The 18,813-nt window shown below is 44.7% G+C and overlaps 2 protein-coding genes across 6 annotated transcripts in view; one reads left to right on the top strand and one right to left on the bottom strand.

Moving 5' to 3' along the window:
• The window catches only part of lrrc10b (leucine rich repeat containing 10B), a 3,726-nt gene extending 1,587 nt beyond the window's left edge, over nt 1-2,139 (top strand). The window contains exon 1 of the mRNA XM_008312187.3: nt 1-2,139. This exon is cut by the window's left edge and continues 1,587 nt beyond it. Coding sequence (XP_008310409.1) covers nt 64-1,272 — 1,209 coding nt within the window. The 5' untranslated portion in view covers nt 1-63 and the 3' untranslated portion in view covers nt 1,273-2,139.
• Nucleotides 2,140-2,238: 99 nt separating this feature from the next.
• Nucleotides 2,239-8,505, bottom strand: saxo4 (stabilizer of axonemal microtubules 4). 5 transcript variants are annotated; one of them, XM_025056504.1, is made up of 13 exons: nt 5,875-8,504; nt 5,554-5,725; nt 5,343-5,466; nt 4,660-4,822; nt 4,532-4,577; nt 4,326-4,426; nt 3,935-4,000; nt 3,754-3,840; nt 3,604-3,672; nt 3,409-3,503; nt 3,094-3,186; nt 2,941-3,015; nt 2,240-2,845 (listed from the first exon to the last, which is right to left on the bottom strand). In XM_025056504.1, the coding sequence occupies exons 2-12, from the start codon at nt 5,624-5,626 to the stop codon at nt 2,973-2,975; spliced, it is 960 nt and encodes a 319-aa protein (XP_024912272.1). In that variant the 5' UTR covers nt 5,627-5,725; nt 5,875-8,504; the 3' UTR covers nt 2,240-2,845; nt 2,941-2,972. The 5 variants fall into 5 exon arrangements, with proteins under 5 accessions (XP_024912273.1, XP_024912271.1, XP_024912272.1 ...); XM_017032884.2 differs by having other exon boundaries at nt 5,554-5,728; nt 5,875-8,503; XM_017032885.2 differs by having other exon boundaries at nt 2,241-2,845; nt 3,604-3,669; nt 5,554-5,728; nt 5,875-8,502.
• Nucleotides 8,506-18,813: the final 10,308 nt, after the last annotated feature.

Raw genomic sequence — 18,813 nt, forward strand, 5'->3', positions numbered from 1 at the left:
ACACTACCTCATCATATGACTCTGTCCTGACTCACATATCATCCAGAGGCTGCAGGCCTCAGCATGGGCAACTCCTCCAGGAAGGAGGAGGGAGAGGAAGAAGACGAGGGGGGGAAAGATGGCCAAAAGAAAGACAAAAATGAAGAAGAGGACGAAGAAGGAGAAGAAGAAGAAGAGGAGGAGGAGGAAGAGGAGGCAGAACTTCCTCTGGGGGTGGAAGAGCTGTTGGAGAGCGGAGACCCTGTGCTGGAGCTGAGCTACCGCAAATTCAAGCGTTTACCGTCACGTGTGTGTGGACTGCTGCATCTGGAAAAACTGTATGTTTGTGGGAACAGCCTGCGAACCCTGCCCCCCACCATCTCCCAGCTGCAGGATTTGCGGACACTGGCCCTAGACTTCAATAAGATAGAAGACGTCCCATTGGCCGTCTGCCAGCTCACCAAACTCACTCGACTGTATTTGGGGAGCAACAGGCTGATGGTCTTCCCACCTGAGCTCAAGAACCTGCAGAATCTGCGCTGCCTGTGGATGGAGAGCAACTACTTCCAAAGATTCCCGCGGGTGCTCTACGACCTTCCACACCTCAAGTCCCTGCAGATCGGGGACAACAGGCTGAAGTCGTTGCCCAATGACCTGTGGCGCATGGAGTCTTTGAGGGGATTATGGCTCTACGGGAACCGCTTTGATGAATTCCCCAAAGTCTTACTGCGCATGAAGAACCTGGAGATCTTGGACGTTGATAGGAACAAGATATCAGAATTCCCCAGCTTGAAGCGCCTCAAAGCCCTGCACCTGTTCTCCTATGACCATAACCCAGTCAAGGAACCTCCTTTAGTGGGCGAGGAGGTGATAGTAGTGGGGGAAGGAGCCGCAGAATTTCTGGAGGCACGCGAGGCAAGAAAGGAGAGGAAAAGAAAGGCTGCAGAGAAGGAGGCAGAGGAGTTGGCTCTGGCAGCTGAGGAGCCAGTAAAAGTGCATGGGATTCTGAAGAACAGCAGCTCAAAACAGACACCGAGTTCGGCAGCAGATGACGCCGAAGGTAAAGATGAAGAGCTTCTGGCTGGAGAAGAGGAGGAGGAGCAGGAGCTGGAGGAGGGAGACATGCCTTTCACTGAGTACGACGAGGCCGAGCTTGAGTACAATGAAGAGGGCGTTGAATATGAGACAGAGGAGCTCATATGTGAAGGGGAAGGATTTGAGTACGACGGCGAGGAGCTGGAATATGAAACGGTTCAAACGGACTATGAGTACGAGGAGGAAGATCCAAAATGAGAGAGAATTCCACTAGCTGCAGCTGCAGGTTTATTACACCATGGGTTCGGATATTTTTCGCTATGCCGCTGATTTCTGATCAGTTTTATCGGTGATACTAATGCTGTGCATTGTAGTTCTGTACACAGACACGTGTCCTTCAGCTGAGGATAACTCAAATCAGAGCAGGACTCAGATCAAGTGCGGCGATATTCCCTGTGTATGGTTGTTTACTGTGAGTGTACACAGGAGATCAGGTCTTCCACTATAAAGTTTAAAATCCTTTGACCAAGTCTTTGTCCATCATTGATTCCTGTTTTCCCCATGTCATGGTTTCTAACTGTTTTATATCCATGTCAGTATTTTTAATAACCTTAGTCTTAGTGCCCGGGCCGAGAACTGGATTAAGATTTACAAACCAGTCAATCTCATCATAAACATCCCCGACACTCACACTCACACACACCACCTTGTTAGCCTGGTGTAAGCAGTGCTGGGAGTGTCAGTGTCAAGACAGAGCGGAGGACAAGCAGGATTATTACAGGGATGAATAGCTGGGGTGCCTCACCATAAAAGGTACGTCCATAGGGAGGCTCGAGACACCAGCACCGACCCAAAGGTGCATTCGCAGGAAGTCAAGCCTAAACGTTCACTTCGGCTCAGAGACTCTGGTCCACCGAGGTTCTCCAGGACATCTTTTTGGCAACTTGCTTTACTTTCAAACTCAGATGAAAACCGGCCTTGTTCTCCTCTCATCTCCACACTCATTATTCATGCGGAGCTCATATGTAATCTAATTCGCTCTCCGTCCACATATCTGTTTCGCCAATCTTATTGAAGGAGTGAAATATTTATCCCAGTGCTGAAATATTAACGCCTGTTCTCATGTGGCCGTGCGGCAGTATTCACTGTTGCAGAGGTAAGTCAGACTGAAAAGTGTTTCTGAACTGACGTGCAACACTATCTCTTTAAAAACATTTCATCGATACAGAGAGTCTTCTGGGTATTTTTGTTCTATAGAAAATTCTTACAGCAATTGTTTGTATTATTGTTTAATTCCTAGGGCTGAATTGAGCAGAAAGGTGTTACTTTATTTTCATTCTGTAGAAATACATTGGTGGACCATTCATGGTAGGACAAAAAAGTTTTATCCCACAGTTTTGGTGAAAGAAAACCCTCCAGTAATGAATGCAAGGGCATTTGGGAAACAAATCAAATCACAAAGGCTAAACAGACTTTGCGTATAAAGAAAATACAAGAAAAATGACCCCCTTGGTGCCAACAGTCTTTGGTGCCAAGATGAGGACCTGTGATTTACATGGTTTCTTAGGAAGCACTCAACTGGAGTCCTGCTGCAGTTCCTTTAAAAGTCGTGGGTGGTAAACCATCTGACACCATAGACTTTCACGGAAATCAGCGCCATATTTAGTTGGAGGGTAATTATTTTGCACATTGGTTTCCATTCCTCATTCTCCACAGGTCAGTGGGAGGGAGGCAGTCGGAAACAATGAGTCACTTCCTTCACACCGATTATTTCACACAACTGTACGACTGGCAGGATGTCAGGCATTGACAAAACGATTAGGAAACCAAGCTGAGGCGGAAGAAAGCGAACACTTCAGAATTCAAAAATGAACCAATTGTTCTGTTTTACCGAAATTCACAAAAGACATCCATGCAAATCCTCACTTTAAGAGAGGATCCCACAAGCAGACACGAAATCAAGCCTTGATGCGTGCTACGTTTCGACCTTTGATGATGAACCTGTGGAATAAATATGTGTGATGCGTCAATCAAATTAACAGAAAAGTACGCTTTTTGCACTTTTAATTGGTTGCTCACCTGTCAGTGTCCCTGTGGTTGAAGGCGTTGTCCATTTTTGGGATGATTCCGGCATCAGTGCGACCAGATTTCCAGTCAGCGCCATGAGTGAAACTAGGTAGTTACACAAACAAACACACAGATAGAAGAATTAGAAATAACATATGACGAATGTGTTTTAACAGATAATACCGATCCCTCTATTTTACATTAACTTTAGTAAAGGATGTCAAAGCGTTTTCTTTTTTCTTTGTTTTCTTTTTTTTTAATTGCAGAATGTCTCAAATGTTTTCTTTTTTCTTTTTTTAAATTGCAGAATGTCTCAAACTCACTTACGTGCTCTTATAATGTGTAGTGAAGTGTGGAACACCGAAGGGTGCATTTGGGAAAACCTGGTTGTTTGGGCCATTGAGAAGAAACCCAGTGGGCTCCTAAAACACGGAACACAAGAATCCCAGTGGCGTCAATTGGAGTTACAAGATAACAAGGGAAAAACTAGAGAAAAGTGTCTGTTAGCTACAAAAGTTTCACTTTTCTGCTTATTGACTTCAGTCCCGCAGCGGAGGTTCTCATCTGAGGTGGAGCAGAGACGGGTGTCTGCTGATGCATGAGAAGAACACACTGTTGTTTTTGTAAAGTCGAAGCGTACAACTCGTAGTAAAAGAAGGGCTCGGTACTCACTGGACGAACCATTGGAGCTACGGTGTCTCGGCTGAATCCTGTCTCACGACATGAACGGTGGCGCAGGCCTGGCGTCGCCTCAGTGGCCTCAAACACACACACACAACAAAGATGTTCTCAACACTCACCACAATCAGATCGCCTACTTTTTTATTTACAGCAGCGTGTGCCGTACAACAACCTGCACGAACGGTGAACGAACAAAGTCACTTTTCATCACTGAGGAGCGTTGAGGTTCCCGACATGTCTGAAAAAGCAGAAGGTCACGTCAGTGAAGTGACGAGTGACGTAACACAGGACAAACAAACCGTGAAAACTTAATACAATATATATGATCTATTTCAGTGGTTCTCAAACTGCGGTGCGTGTACCATCAGTGGTACGTCAGCGCTCTCTAGTGGTACGTGGGAAAAATTCAGTTGAAAATTCTAATGTTGGTCATCATGGTGGTACTCAGAGAGATCAGTGTTTTCTCAGGTGGTACAGAGTAGAAACAGTTTGAGAACCACTGATCTATTTGGTTTTACTTTACTTCTAGCTGTAGCATAGAAGAAGACAAAGTCAGTTTTCACCAGGCTGCTTTTCTTGTCTTGGAAGGTGATGAAGTGAAGGTCCGCTCCCTCAGTAAAACCAGTTGGTACTTTAGGTCCAATAGACACATGTTTGACAGACGCTGTAAAAAAAAAAAAGGATAAATTCAAGTTCAATCAGTATTTGGATTGCTAATACTAGAAGCTTAGAAAAAAAAACATCGCTGTTTTTTTTCTTTTCTATTTACCTTTTGATGTGAGATGGTGAGGCACAAAAAACTGCTGGTACTCCGTCTGGGAGGTATTCACAAATATTAACACAGTTTTCCTACATGCCAAACACACGTCTATAATAAACACTTGAGTATTTTCACACCTCGTCACTGCTGGACACAGTTCTCTGGTGAGTCTTCAGCTGATGGAAGCCACCGTCTCTCCGGTTGTTGAACAGGTTCGGTAACGGGTTCGAACGATCCGAGCTGACGTGGCTCTGATAGTGGCGTTTGGTTTGAGACGTGAAAGAGTCAGACAGCAGGAGGCTGCAGACGGAGACAACACAGCGATCGGAGAGAATCACACGCAGGCTATTTGCTGTTTGCTACCACCCGGCCGTAAGAGTCCCTTTACTGTAAATTCACTTCTATTTCATCAGAGGAGATGGAATCCAATTATTTGGACTAATTAGAAAGCTTCTCACAAACTCCCCCGACTCTCCTCTTTATGAGGTTAGTTCATATCATTGCTATGTTATGGAGTGTGAATTACATCACTGAATTTAGCCTCATGCATCCTGAACAGGAAGAATGTCCCATTTACTGTGTGTAGTTATCACTAAAAAAAGTCTCAACAGGAAGAATTCTCCATTTACTGTGTGTAGTTATCACTAAAAGTCTCAACAGGAAGAATGCTCCATTTACTGTGTGTAGATATCACTAAATAATAAGGATATCTATATTTGTATCTTTTCTTCGTTTTATTTTTACACATACGTCTGAGTGTATCTTTTTTTCGTTTTATTTTTACACAACACGTCTGATGATTGTCAACTCAAATACTGACCCTAGCTGAGGATTGTCAGTGTGATCCAGGTGGGGTGTGTAATACACAGCAGGCCTCTGATTGGCTGTGTAGCCGGTGGCACTAGGACCTCTGAGGAAAGGAGTGAAGTGAACTTTTCCTCTGCCTAAAACAGACAGAGATATGGAGATGTAGACAAACAACCTCTGTTTCAATCAAAAAAAACCAAAACAAAAAAAACCACCTCTCTTACCATGTGTGTTTTCTCTGTGTATAAACCCAAGCGTGTCACCGGACGGCGTGCCCGCTGCTCCATCAGCTGACATGACTTTTCTCCCTGAATCATCCGTCTGCGACAGCCGTAATAGAAACCTTCACCAAGAACTGTCAGTGATGGATTGAAAAATCCCCCCGGCTGGGAGCAACTGCTGTGAACACAGATGAAAAACGACGGACGGTCTGTAAACGTGACTGTAGGTTTTTCACTCTGCAGCCCCAACTGAAAACTCAGCAGCAGTAAAACACATTAAAAAAAACTTCTAGTCCAGAAAAACATGCTCTTTTTCACACATACCTGTGTCGTCGGTGGCACCGGTTCACCTCTCTGCTCTGTTGTGGTTGTATGGGTTACAGGCCTCTGTTGCTAGGAGATTTGGTGTTAAAGCCGAACACTACAGCAGAAAAAAATGAGACCGGAGCGGCTCATATCTCACTGCTGTTGTTTGTTGCTTTTTACTTTTGTGCCTGATGATATTTTGTTGCAGCAGATAAAAGGTAGAGCTGAATGACATTATTTTAAATAGTAAAAAAAAAAAAAGTCATTTAAAATGTAAAAGTTTTAATACCGTTCGATTACAAAGTCGGCCTTGTGTTGTATATATTACACGTTCTGAAATATAAAATGACAAGTGTGTATGTCTCAGATAGTCTCCAGGCTCAACAGTTACATATTGCCCGGTTAGTTTTATTTTTATTTTTTCCCCGCTAGATGGCAGTGTAATGTCTCAATAAACGCTGCTGTGAGCCTGGCCGAGAGGAAATGTCAAGGTTGTGTTGAAATGATAGATGGCTATAAATCTGCATGGAATCTCGATACCAACCTTAATGAGAGACAGAGAGACAGAGAGACATCATCCATCTGTGGTAACTGTCTGTACTTCACCTCCACACCTGCACACACACTGACAACGACGCCCTAAGATCACCTCAGACACAGACTTTATTTATTAACTTTTAACGAGAACAGCCAAAAAAACAAGTGGGAACACGAGGGTTCGGTCGGGTTTTTTTCAGTGCCAATTCTTGACACAAGGATTCAGTCCGGTGGTTACAACGTGCAACACCGAATGTGCGACAGTCACATCATTCCCACACCTTTCCTCTTCACCATGTCTCCTCGTCCTCCTCTAATTTCCTTCATCTCCTGAAGCGTCCTCACCTCTGCAGCTCCTTCTTTCCTCCATCTGTCCAACACTGACAGTCAGCAGAGCCTATCTTTACCAAGCTGTTGATCGCGTTGCTGTCCCACCCTCTTTCCTGCCTGTCATGGCATTGTTCCAGGCCTGGAACTGTTCATTATCTCCTCTAAAAAAAAATATCTACAAGGAAACGCCTACATCATTGGAACTGACAGTCTCATTTCCTGCCTCCTTTCTTTTAAACACAAAGTGCCCATCACTGGCATTTCTAATTATAATTTCTCCGGGATCCGTGCAGCAGAAATAGACCAATCTCAGATTTTCATTTCAGTCGGTTGATAATTTACAGTAGATAATTTCACCGACTGGAAGAACTTGATTCGGAATGTCAGGGTGGAGGGATAGATGGGTGGAGGCACCTGCTGTGATCTGTTTGAAATGAAGCCCCCGTGGACCCACGTCTCTCCTCGGGTCGTTCGCCTCTGCGGTTTAGTCAATTATTCTCACTCTAATTCAGACACGACGCCAACAGGAGGAAGTAACGCAAAACTACACTGAGGTAACTCTCAGAGAGGAAGCTGGAGGGAGGGGAACGATGGGTGCAGTGTTTCCAAAAATAGATATAGTGGTGATGCTAGCAGGTGTCTCCCGTCGAGTCGATGCACTTGGCTGGCCTGCAGCCGTCTGTTGTACTTCAGTGAGGGATGAAACCTCGGCCACGTCTGCGGGACGTCTGTCGGCGTTGAGTTTGTCCTCGTGTTTGTCTCCCTCTCTCTCTCTTGTTCACTGCTGCTCCTGATGTTCTGGTTCAAAAAGGTTTTCCTGTTAACAGGATTTTTATTTTTGTTCCTGAGGGCCCAAGTTTACGGAGACATAAATACAAATTCGCAGCTCTGACCCATGTTTTCGTGAGACACACACCTCGGACGTCCATCTGCGCCACTCTACTTTAATGACCTGTCTTATCGTCTCCCCGCTTCCTTCCTTGACTTCTGTACTTAATAGGCAAATGTTGGGGACGCGAGGATTGAAGCAAACTGCACTGTCATCTTTTCCCATTCTGAGCTCAGAGTGAGTAATGCCACGGCGGCACGCGGCGACGAGCACGGAGCCGTTGGAGTGTAAAATGAACCATTTTAAGTCGGGACACGTACGTTTTGGGACACAAAGACGGCGAGCCATACTCTGTGACCTGATGAGGAGGAGATTAGAGAGAAGCAATCTATTTCTGCATTATGTTGATGGGCCAGTAAGTTGTTCAGCTGTTTACGTTTCGCAATTTGATCCTTGATGTGCTGCAACTAAACCTCCAGTTAGCAACGCGGCGGTGTGAACATGAGTCACGGTGAAGAAGAAGATTTCAAGGAAGCAAAACTTTCAGACAACTGGGGGGGTCTACAACTAACATTTTTCATTTTCTTTGGTTAATGATACACATATATACACATCAACATGATTCCAACACGTCGGACTAGTCCGAGACTAAACCTTAACATAAAAATAAATAAAATAAACGTATACTATACTGATCCCATATTTGGGAAACTCTTGTGTTCGCAGCAGACATGCTGTTAACAGGCTGCCCCCTGGCAAGCGCCAAGCATGAGGTTCATCTAGGAATCAAACGCAGGACTCTCTGCTTCCTGCTTTCCGAGGCAGGCGTGCTAACCGCTACACCATAGAACCATAAAGCTTAACTCCAGAACGCAATTGTGATGGGACCATTTTTGGAGAGTGGTATAATCCCAGACATCCACATAGGAAATAGGGAGAAGAACTGTGAAGCACCAGTATTAACCAACTGGAGCCATTTGCAAAAAAAAAAAAAAAAAAAAAATTGGGGCCTTTTTAAAGGTTTATTCAATTTTCCCATTCTTTCCTTATTCATTTCATATGACAGTGGTGTTCGGGTGGTTTGGATGGTGAGGGGAGGCCAGCAGCAGGGACCACTTATCCCATTATCTCTCTGTATCTCTCTTTATCTATCATTATCTTTCCATTTGGACCTGGTTTGGTTTGGCTTTTATCTGAGTCGAGTTTTTTTTTTTTTTTTTTCTATTCTTTTACACATAATCTCACGCTGTGTGAACACATCAGACGGTAAGTTTGTCACGTAACGACAGAGTACAGCGGTAAGAACAGGTTGGAGCCGTAGTAGGACGTAGAGGTCGGAATTTTTTATATATTTTTTTTATAAAGAAACTATTAAAGAAACTATGAACAAATTACAAATAAAAAATATATATGTCTATTAACTAATTATTTATACTTGATAGAACAAACTGGAAGCCAATCCCAACTCTTCTGGGTTTTTTTTTTAAAGCTTAGCTAATGACATATTCAGAGTTATACTTTCAAACTACATATGTTTTCTACTGAAAAATGTGTCCATCAGGAATTGGCATAAAGTTTTGTCAATGAAAAAAAAAACTGAAAAAAAGAAAAAAAACAGTCTGTGAATTATTCAAAAATAAGTTTGACAGAAAAAGAGTAAAGAGTAAAACAGTCAGTGAAATGTAGCCAAATGACTGGAAAATAATGTGAAAAACAATGTAGCATTTATCATTTCACCTAAAGTACCAAGCACTCTGTAAGGCAGTAACAGTCATTGGTTTCACTTCTTTCATGTTCATGACGTTGGTGTTAATTATTATCACTTGTCCGCAAAGGCCCGTGATTAGTCATTCAGTTAACTTATCATGAAAAGTCGATGTTTAAACTACATGGCAAAGCGGGAGGATCGTGAAAAGGAAAAGATTTTCTAGTATCTTGAAGATCTGTGGCGCAGTAACACGCAGAGATTCAAAGTTCATTCAAACCAGAGGTCGGGGGTAAAAGACGACCAAAGACAATAAATCTCCGAACACGTGTCTAGTAAAAATGATTCTTTTAATATGGAACAAAATCAGAGCTCAGCTCCAAGGCTCCACCCATCCAACACACTCTGTATAACACTGATGGATGGAGGAGAACAAGAAAAATCAACCAGTAAGATCACAGTCCGCTCGGCCAAAAAAACAGGAGAGGCCTAAAAAGCATGGAACGCCGAACCAAAGCTGCTACTGGGTCTGACCTCCGGGTGCTCTCCCTCCGTTCCCTGATTGACCCATGATGTGAGCCACGATTCCACACCTCCCTGCTGCCTCCCAGGGCTCTCCCACCTCCTTATTTACCGCACTTGGCCTTTTCCCTGCGGGGGCTGAGTGATTTCTTCTATCTCTCAGCAGCCCAGGGTTCTCAGAAAGCCAGGTGTAGTCTGTGTGCAGGTGGGTTTAGAGGAGCAGAGTGGCGTGTCTGAGGGTCTTAAAGCAGAGAAATCTCTCAGCGGGAGGGTTGTGATTCCCAGGGGGGACAGTGATCACAGACGAGACCTGCCATGGCTCCAGTAAAAGTGTGTGTCTGTGGTTTCAGCTCCTCAGAGGCCAATCACCTCTGAACGGTCGCTGACTCGGAACAAATGGAATGTTTGAAGTTTGAGAGGAGAGGAGGACGGGTCAGGAGGAAGAGGACACGCAGGAGGACGCCCAGTAAGAACCCGCTACTAGTCTAACACGAGGACATCAACAGAAGCACTACACAGATAAATATATATATATATATATATATTCATATATATGTACAGAGCAACCAAGCAACACGTCAGAATACCGAGTAATAAATCTGGTGTGGGAAAGGGAAGGTCATAACAGTTGACTGCAAATGCACATATCCCACTCTCTCTCTCTCTCTGTGTGTGTGTGTGTGTGTGTAGTTGGTCCACTCTTTAAGGCTTGTCTCATGCTACAAACATGGCAGCAGTGAACGCCGCCACAACATAGATTTGTGTCACAGCTCTGTGCTTTACTTGTGAACATGGCTGCTTGGTCGCCGCCGTGCGCCGAGCTCACAGACGCCCTCGCTCTCAGGACAGAAATCAGAAAGGTGTGAGCAGGTGAGCGATGTTCCACCCCCTTCTTATTTTGTGCTAAATCACACTCAGGTCTGCAGAGGTCTGCAGATAAACAGGCTCCGCTGCCCGAGGTGGCTGACGGACGGGAGAGGAGAGGAGAGGAGGCATGGAACGAGAGAGAGTACAGCTGGACGGGAAGGACGTGGGAATCTGTACACACTGAAGGGTGGAGTTTTGCATTAAAGAAGTGGAGAGACATGATGAGAAAAAGAGTGTGTGTGTGTGAGAGAGAGAGAGAGAGAGAGAGAAAGAGAGAGCGAGGGCATCTGCCAGCTTCGGGAAACACAGTCATCCTGCACCTTAACACGCACCACGTCACATGACAGACTACATCAGAGGGAGGAGGAGGAGGAGGAGGGGGCGGAGGAGGCACTGCACAGAGAGCACTAGCACTACTACGGACGGACACACACAGCTAACACACACACACGCACGCACGCTACTACACAGGGTGCCGGGCTGCGTTCCACTGCACTCTCCTGGGTGCCAGAATCTCGCTGTGTCTTATCAAGGAAAAGAAAAGACATCAAATCAATCTATCACCAAAGAAAGAGAGACGCGAAGAAGAACGACACACACTTTGGCTCCGACTGGCTTTGTTTTTTAAAAAAAAAATAAAGCGAAAAAATAAATAACTAACCAAAGCGAGGATATAAAAAGAGCCAGTGGCACCAGATTTTACAGAAAGCAGTTTGTCAATGACTGGCTTTTGAACAGCTCTACGCTTTTTCTTTTAGTCTACCAAGTATATACTATGGACCTTACCAGGCAGCTAAAATCTATACAGTACTGTCATTTTTCATATATATATTTATAGATATTTTATACACTATACAAAGTTGGCAAAAATACACAAATCATCAAATCAGATTGTACACGTCACAATTGGATGTTTTTTTTTTTTGTTGTTGTTTTTTTTTTCCCGAGTTTGAGCACTCGTTGTTGAAGAGGTGGGCCNNNNGAGTGCTACCCTCCACATCCCTTAAATGCTGGAGGAGTCACAGTCAGACTCACTGTAAGGGATATCTCAAAAGTATGGCAGAAGATCAGTCGCGTGTATTGCTTATTACCTACCTGATCGAAAAACGTCCACAAATATATGGCAGGAGTTAGAGTCGGCTCTAACAGGTTCACAGGGTTTATTTACAAGAAGCAGGAGAAGAAGAAAATACTCTGAAGAATACATCATCGGGGGGGGGAACATAATCCAAATGTATTTTTCAGTGCATCGAAAAATGGCAGCTCTCTGTGTGTGTGTGTGTGTTTTCTCTAATGAGACTCCCTCTACAGGATGGTTTGGTATTTCGAGTGAAGGCAGCTCAGTGGCAGTATCCACCGTCCTGCCCACATGCAGCAGCTGGGAGTATCTGTTGTACTCTTACACTCCTACAAGTCATGTGAAACTGAGAAGCTCTCTTTCTCTCTCTCTCTCTCTGGACTCTACACTGACCGGGCCCGATAATGAGGTAACGGTGGCAGAAGAAAACAGACGCGGATACGGACACTCCTGGAGTGGCATTTTCACCAACTGCTGTCTTTGTCGTGTGGCAGTGGTAAATATATAGTATTTGTGACAAAAGGCACAGTGACGATTTTTTTTTTTTTTTAGAGACGCGCGGATTCTGAAATTTCGAAAGCGACATTAGCGTTGACTTCGTGACCCTTTTGACCTTTTTGCCGTTGTTTATGAAATGTACTCCAAGAATACTTTTTAAATGTTCAATGGAGTTTAATTGTACTGAACCTTGAATTCAAAGAGATTTTAAAAAAAAAAATAAAAATCATGCCGATTATAATTCTAAATGAACTAACGGCGACCTTCTTAGAAATTCAATTTCATTTCTGAGCAGCAGCGTGGGGCTGTCCGGGTTGTGTTTTGCCCTTGTTTGTTGACTGCGGAGGCAGAGTCTGTGACTCAAAATAGAAAGAAAAAAAAAAAAAAGTGGCAGAAGGAGAGAATGAACTCCTAATGTCCACTGAGGCGGACACATTTATGGGTCTGCTTTTGTCCTTTTCCCTGCGTGTCTGTCAAATTGGAGAGTTCATACAAATATCTGCAGCTCTGTTGAGAGCTCAGTGCCTGAAAACTGCAACATTATTGCATCAGTTTACGTCCCTCCACCGCCGTCTCCAAACATGAGCATCACAAAGACTGCCCCCCCCCCCCCCCCCCCCCCGCCCCAGCAGAGCAATAATGACTTCAACTTCAATCAGGACAGGGCCTATCCAGTCTAACACAACGGCACTACAGTAAATCCTAAGGTCTGGAATCAGAGACAGTGAAGTGTGGAGCCAAGACCGGGGCGGAGCCGCCTTCACAGCGAAGGGAGCTGGGTACAAATCAGAGATATGTAACAGAAGACCTAAGTGTGATCCGCTGTTCCAAACATCCCAAACTATGTCTTATCTTTCCTGTGTGTGTGTGTGTGTTTAAGGAATGGGGGTGGGATTTTAAGGTCATGAAGGCATGTGGCAGTGTTGCTACAGTGGGCCAGGGATGTGTTGGATATCACTCCTTTCCCTTTGTTTCTCTTGCTCCGACCTCACAACGCCTCAAAGGAAAACACAGCGGACATCAAGAGCCCTTGTTCAAGAAGGGCGGAGAGAATCAGCATCGGCATCATCAACGTCATCACATGGTTTTCGTCATCATTTCAAGTGAGAATCGAAAAAAACAAACTCAGCAAACAAGACGTTTTTTTTTTCTCTCTCCCAATAATCAATATTTACATTTGTTTTTAAAACTAAAGAGTTTTTTTCTTATAACATTTTTGTAAATTAAAAATAAATAAATCAACCAAACACTAGAACGACGAGCACACACGCACACACACACACACACACGAACCCACTGACCCACAGTCAAATGTGAACAATAAAGAAAAGGTTCAATAAAGGTTTGGAATTGTTTTTCGTATTATCAATGTTACCATTTCAATGATGCTCACTTGAACCCTGATTGGCCTTCACCAGATACAAAAAAAACAATCAAAGCAGTGGTTGGAGGAGGCGAGGTGTGTCTGTGCCGGGACAAGAAAAACGAGTAAGGTGACCCACGAGACTTCTGGGATTCCTCAACTGCGAAATAAAAAAAAAATCAATGTTCATCTGCAGTCCCCACCCCGAATAAGGCGACTACAACCTGCTTTCATTCCACATAATTGAATATAAATCAAATAGATAAACACGATATTACACGAGCTGCCGCACAGCAGGCATCTTTCCGACAGAGTGAGCCACTGACACCAAGACTGCGATTTTATCAAGGAAGTCGACTGAAAAACTAGGAAAGGGCTAAAACATGGCTCACAGGAAACTCTCGCTGCACTTTGGCAAACAGGTGTGACCTCCGCAGCCAATAAAGCTTTTAGTTATTTAGAAAATAAACAGCGGGGGCTGACGGTGACGGTGATACATTTGGAGGAAGCCGCCCAGAAATAAACATCCCAGGGAAGAAGACAGATAAACTGAAGTGAACCTCTGCACCGCCGTTACTGAGTCACATTACAGCTTCAGGCAGAAATGCGATGGGGGATTTTGTTTTCGCAAAGACAATGCTGATCAGGTGTACCGCATACCACATCTAATATCAGAAGAAGATTACTGGCATTAGAAAAGATATCCAGGATAAAAACGCAAAACGTCACCATCACTTTGGCACCTGACATAAAACTGCTAAAGTCTGTGAATCTATTTTTACCGAGCCGGTTTTTAGAGGACGCTTCAGTGCGAGCGTGGGTGGCGTGGACACACTGTCAGCACTGACTCTGCTGATCATGTTCTGTAAGAACCAGACAACTGGGACGAAAGGAAAAACAAGATGAAATATGTTCACTGGATTTAATGGTCCTGGAGAAGGAGTTAATGAACGAGTTCAAAGTGGCATGCAGCGCCTCAAGAGGATGAAGAGGAGAATGCAGGCAGACAAATGTCTAAATGAGAAGGTTTCCAAGACAGCACTGAGACCTGCTGTGATATGATGATTGGGAGAAAAGGTGGAGAGATCTTTGCTGACCGGCACGGACAGGAACGGAAGGCGGGACTTCCTTAAAGTAGCAGACAAAGTCTGGGCAGTTTGGAGTTAAAGTAAGAGGAGAGTTGACATGGTCTGGACGTGATGATGATCCGGCTGAGGACAGAGAGTGGATCAAGTGTTGTTGATGATGATGATGATGATAAAGCTGTCAGGAAGAAGAGCCAAACAACCAGTGGAGTCCATGATTGAAGTGAAGGAGACAAGAGACCATCAGAAGAAAACAACTTCCACTACAGAAACCGAGCCCGGGGCTGCAGCAGGAGGCGTGGCTTTAATCCCTCCATACTGTAACACCAGTTTGTCTGAAGGTGATTATTTTTCTTGCTGAAAACAGTAGACGTGAGTCAGACAAACAGATGCAGCTGCCTTCAATTCCAGACAAATCGTATCAGGTTGTGTTCCAACACTGTCCAGATGGAGCGGTAAATGGAGAAACATCGCGTTAACCGCGCGAAAACTCAATTAGCACGAGTAAAAAAAACCTGTTCTGGACAGGCTTTATTTAGAGACAAAGTTGCGGGCGCGCTCGGCGGAGTGTGCTGCCGTGGCGTTAAAGCACAGTAATCAAACATTAATTACCACACCTGCACCAGCAGTTGGCTCCAGCAGGAGGACACAGCAGTGATGAAATAAAAGCCAGCAGAGCTCCGAGCTCACGGAGGGGAAAGCTCTAGTCTGAAAGAAGTTCTGACCGGGAGTCCTGACGGCAACGCGGCGGCCACACCGTATTCATGAGCTGACGACCGCTGAAGGTCACCGCTGACACCGCTGCTGCCAACGGAATGCAATAAGTTTGGAGGTGCGGGACAGGTGGCACCATAATAAAACCGGGATTTGGAAATTGCTTCCTTCTGTACGCCGTTTGGCTCTGAGCTGACCATCCATTTTAACGGCGCTGCCGTGTGACTGCTGCTGTATTTTAAGAAACTGGGAAACTTTCGGCGACTCTGCTGAACTCTGCCTGCTGGAGTTTTTGTACTTTCTAGCACAAAGAGTACAGAAACACTGAGTTATAAAATAAAATTAAAAAAAAAAAAAAAAAATCTATTTTTTTTTTAGACAACACACTGCTTTTCCCTGAAGGGTATATGTAAATTTGGATGGCTTGTTAGTTAATAAAGGTCCTGTTGAACACACCTAGAAATCTCAGACAGCGATATATTTGGGATTTGCATATTTAGTATTTGCGTTCAGCGGCACCAAATATTGCACGTTTGAAAAGGCAAAGTCTTGTCTTCCAGCACCCAGTCTACCTCGGAGATCCGTGGCATCACACTGTGCATTGTGCTGCTAAAAATAAAACCAAATCCCACAGGATGATGACGAAGCACTGTAAAAAACAAAAACAAAAAAAAAAAACCCCGTAGCATAACAATTTATCACATCTTGAGCGAGATGTATTCCTGGTGGAAGGTAATGGCAGATGTTTTGTTTTGTTTTTTTAATTTGATTTGACACGTTTTTTTAAATGTACATTTGGACCAGTCATTTACACCTGGAACTAATTATTTCCATCATGTTGGTAGATGTTTGTAGATCTCATTATAATAATCTCCGTTGATGGGAATGTAAACTCTCCGTGCTTGGTATAAAGAGTTTTCTCAAGTACGATCTCGTGCAGTTACTGCCGAGGTACAAAGAAAAGTCTCAGGTGAGCGCTGGCCACCTGGTGGCAAGGTAGTGTCGGTACACTGCAGGCAGCGACTGTCAACAGTGGGCTCTGGGCCATGGCTGGCTGATTATTCTGGAGGATACTTAGTAGAGTCAGTACAAAGGCCTGTGCGATGCACGCAGCTCAGAACACGTCGTTGTGCAGCTCTTCAGAGACACTGACGAGGTCAATTTAGGAGCACTAGAATTTTCAAAGCGCTGAGTTTATCATTCCCCATTTTAAAAAAAAGCCCCTTACCACAACAAGACGCTATTAGGTTGTGACTGCATGGATGAATGTCGATTGAATCCACCGAGAGTCAGGATTAAGAGGAACGACAGATACTTCATCAGCAGAGCCAGTGGAGAAGCCTCGGAAAAACGCTACGTTACTGTTGCCTGCTCTGATTGAGATATTTCAAACGCAGATAGTACTTTTGGAGAGGAGCAAAAAAAAAAAAACAAAACTTTTTAAAAATTTTTTTAAAAAGGCAAAGGGGATTACGTGAAAACATGACGAGGTCAATTTAGGAGCACTAGAATTTTCAAAGCGCTGAGTTTATCATTCCCCATCTAAAAAAAAGCCCCTTACCACAACAAGACGCTATTAGGTTGTGACTGCATGGATGAATGTCGATTGAATCCACCGAGAGTCAGGATTAAGAGGGACGACAGATACTTCATCAGCAGAGCCAGTGGAGAAGCCTCGGAAAAACGCTACGTTACTGTTGCCTGCTCTGATTGAGATATTTCAATCGCAGATAGTCCTTTTGGAGAGGAGCAAAAAAAAAAAAACCAAACTGTTTGAAAATTGTTTTCAACAGGCAAAGTGGATTACGTGAAAACACGAGAGCGGAGAAACAAAAGGGCAGACGTCTGTAAGTGGGCCTCTTAGTAACTGCGGCGTTCACGGCGCCGCTTTCTGATTATTTACAACAAGCGGGGCAACTCTACGAGTTCGCTCTCTGATACTGTCGAGCACTCAGGAGAGAGATAATGCCTTATCTGCCCTGGCAGTATCTCACGGCGGCAGATTACACCGTTGTCTAAAGTCTCTCGCGCTCGTCCGCGATACACTCAGATGATGGTGGTTTTTCCGCGAACAACGACAAAACCTCCGACTAAAACAGTGGCGTCTCTCCTTTACTTTACCCTCCCCTGCGCAGGTGCACTGTGGACATGGTGGAGTGAAACCCTCACAGAGTGACAGCTCGGAGCATGCCTGCTGCTCGTCAACACACTGCGTAATAACAACATGGTGTCGCGTTGGCTTCATGTGAGAAGCAGATGGACCCGATTTCTCTGCTCCGGTCCAACTATCCTGGACACTAGTGTCCTGTTAGCAGACGTCTCGTGGGAGACGCGCAAACGCTCTCATGCAGGTGCAATCAAGAGGAAGCCGGAGAGGAGGACGAGAGCCCTACGTCCGTCCTCTGCGTCATCGCCTTCACCTCAAAAATCCCTGAAATCACAGAGCAGACGTCGCCTCCCCCCCTTCGAGGTTTCACCCTTCGTTTTCAGAGGCGCTATAATCATCATCAAAATGATCTCCAACGCCGTTATCGGTGTTCTGAAATTTTCAAAAAGTGCAGATAGAACGTCCCCTCGTGTTGGAGGCCGGGCAGTAAAGAGTCTGGGGAAACGGTGGCAGTAAAAAGAGCGAGAAGAGCACAAGACAAGAAAGAGAAAAGAGAAGAAGATTTCTGCCCCGCTCAGGATTATGTTGCCCCTGTTGACACACACGCACACACACACACAAACATGCGTGCACACACAGTAAGGCAGCACACTGTACAGGCCAAAACTGTCGGAGGCCGAGGTCGAGCCCCCGCCAGGGCAGAGGGCAGCACAAAGAATTTGTAGCATCAATAAACACACACGCGTGCACACACCAGAAAATGCATGTGCACCAACAGCAAAAAGTTTGCGTTTGGCTTCGGTTGAGATTTTAACATCAGAAGAAGATTTACATTAGTTTCCTCGGTTGGTGATGCTGTGAAGAATGACATCATCATATCGCTTGGTTTTTTTTTTTTTTTCATCTTCTTTTTTCTCTCTCCACTTCGGGGAAAAAAAAAATCCTTTCCAAAGTTGTGTTCCTGCTTTCTTTCAGAGGCGCTATAATCATCATCAAAATGATCTCCAACGCCGTTATCGGTGTTCTGAAATTTTCAAAAAGTGCAGATAGAACGTCCCCTCGTGTTGGAGGCCGGGCAGTAAAGAGTCTGGGGAAACGGTGGCAGTAAAAAGAGCGAGAAGAGCACAAGACAAGAAAGAGAAAAGAGAAGAAGATTTCTGCCCCGCTCAGGATTATGTTGCCCCTGTTGACACACACGCACACACACACACAAACATGCGTGCACACACAGTAAGGCAGCACACTGTACAGGCCAAAACTGTCGGAGGCCGAGGTCGAGCCCCCGCCAGGGCAGAGGGCAGCACAAAGAATTTGTAGCGTCA

This window comes from Cynoglossus semilaevis, chromosome 6 (assembly GCF_000523025.1).
Source record: "Cynoglossus semilaevis isolate Cse_v1.0 chromosome 6, Cse_v1.0, whole genome shotgun sequence".
Classification (NCBI taxonomy): Eukaryota; Metazoa; Chordata; class Actinopteri; order Pleuronectiformes; family Cynoglossidae; genus Cynoglossus; species Cynoglossus semilaevis.

Coding starts and splice junctions, on each gene's coding strand:
- saxo4 (XM_025056503.1), bottom strand. CDS start 5,626: ATGTCAGCTGATGGAGCAGCGGGCACGCCGTCCGGTGACACGCTTGGG. Junction 3,673..3,753: donor TAGCTCCAATGGTTCGTCCA/GTGAGTACCGAG, acceptor CTCATGCATCAG/CAGACACCCGTCTCTGCTCC. Junction 3,504..3,603: donor TGAAGTCAATAAGCAGAAAA/GTGAAACTTTTG, acceptor TCCGTGTTTTAG/GAGCCCACTGGGTTTCTTCT.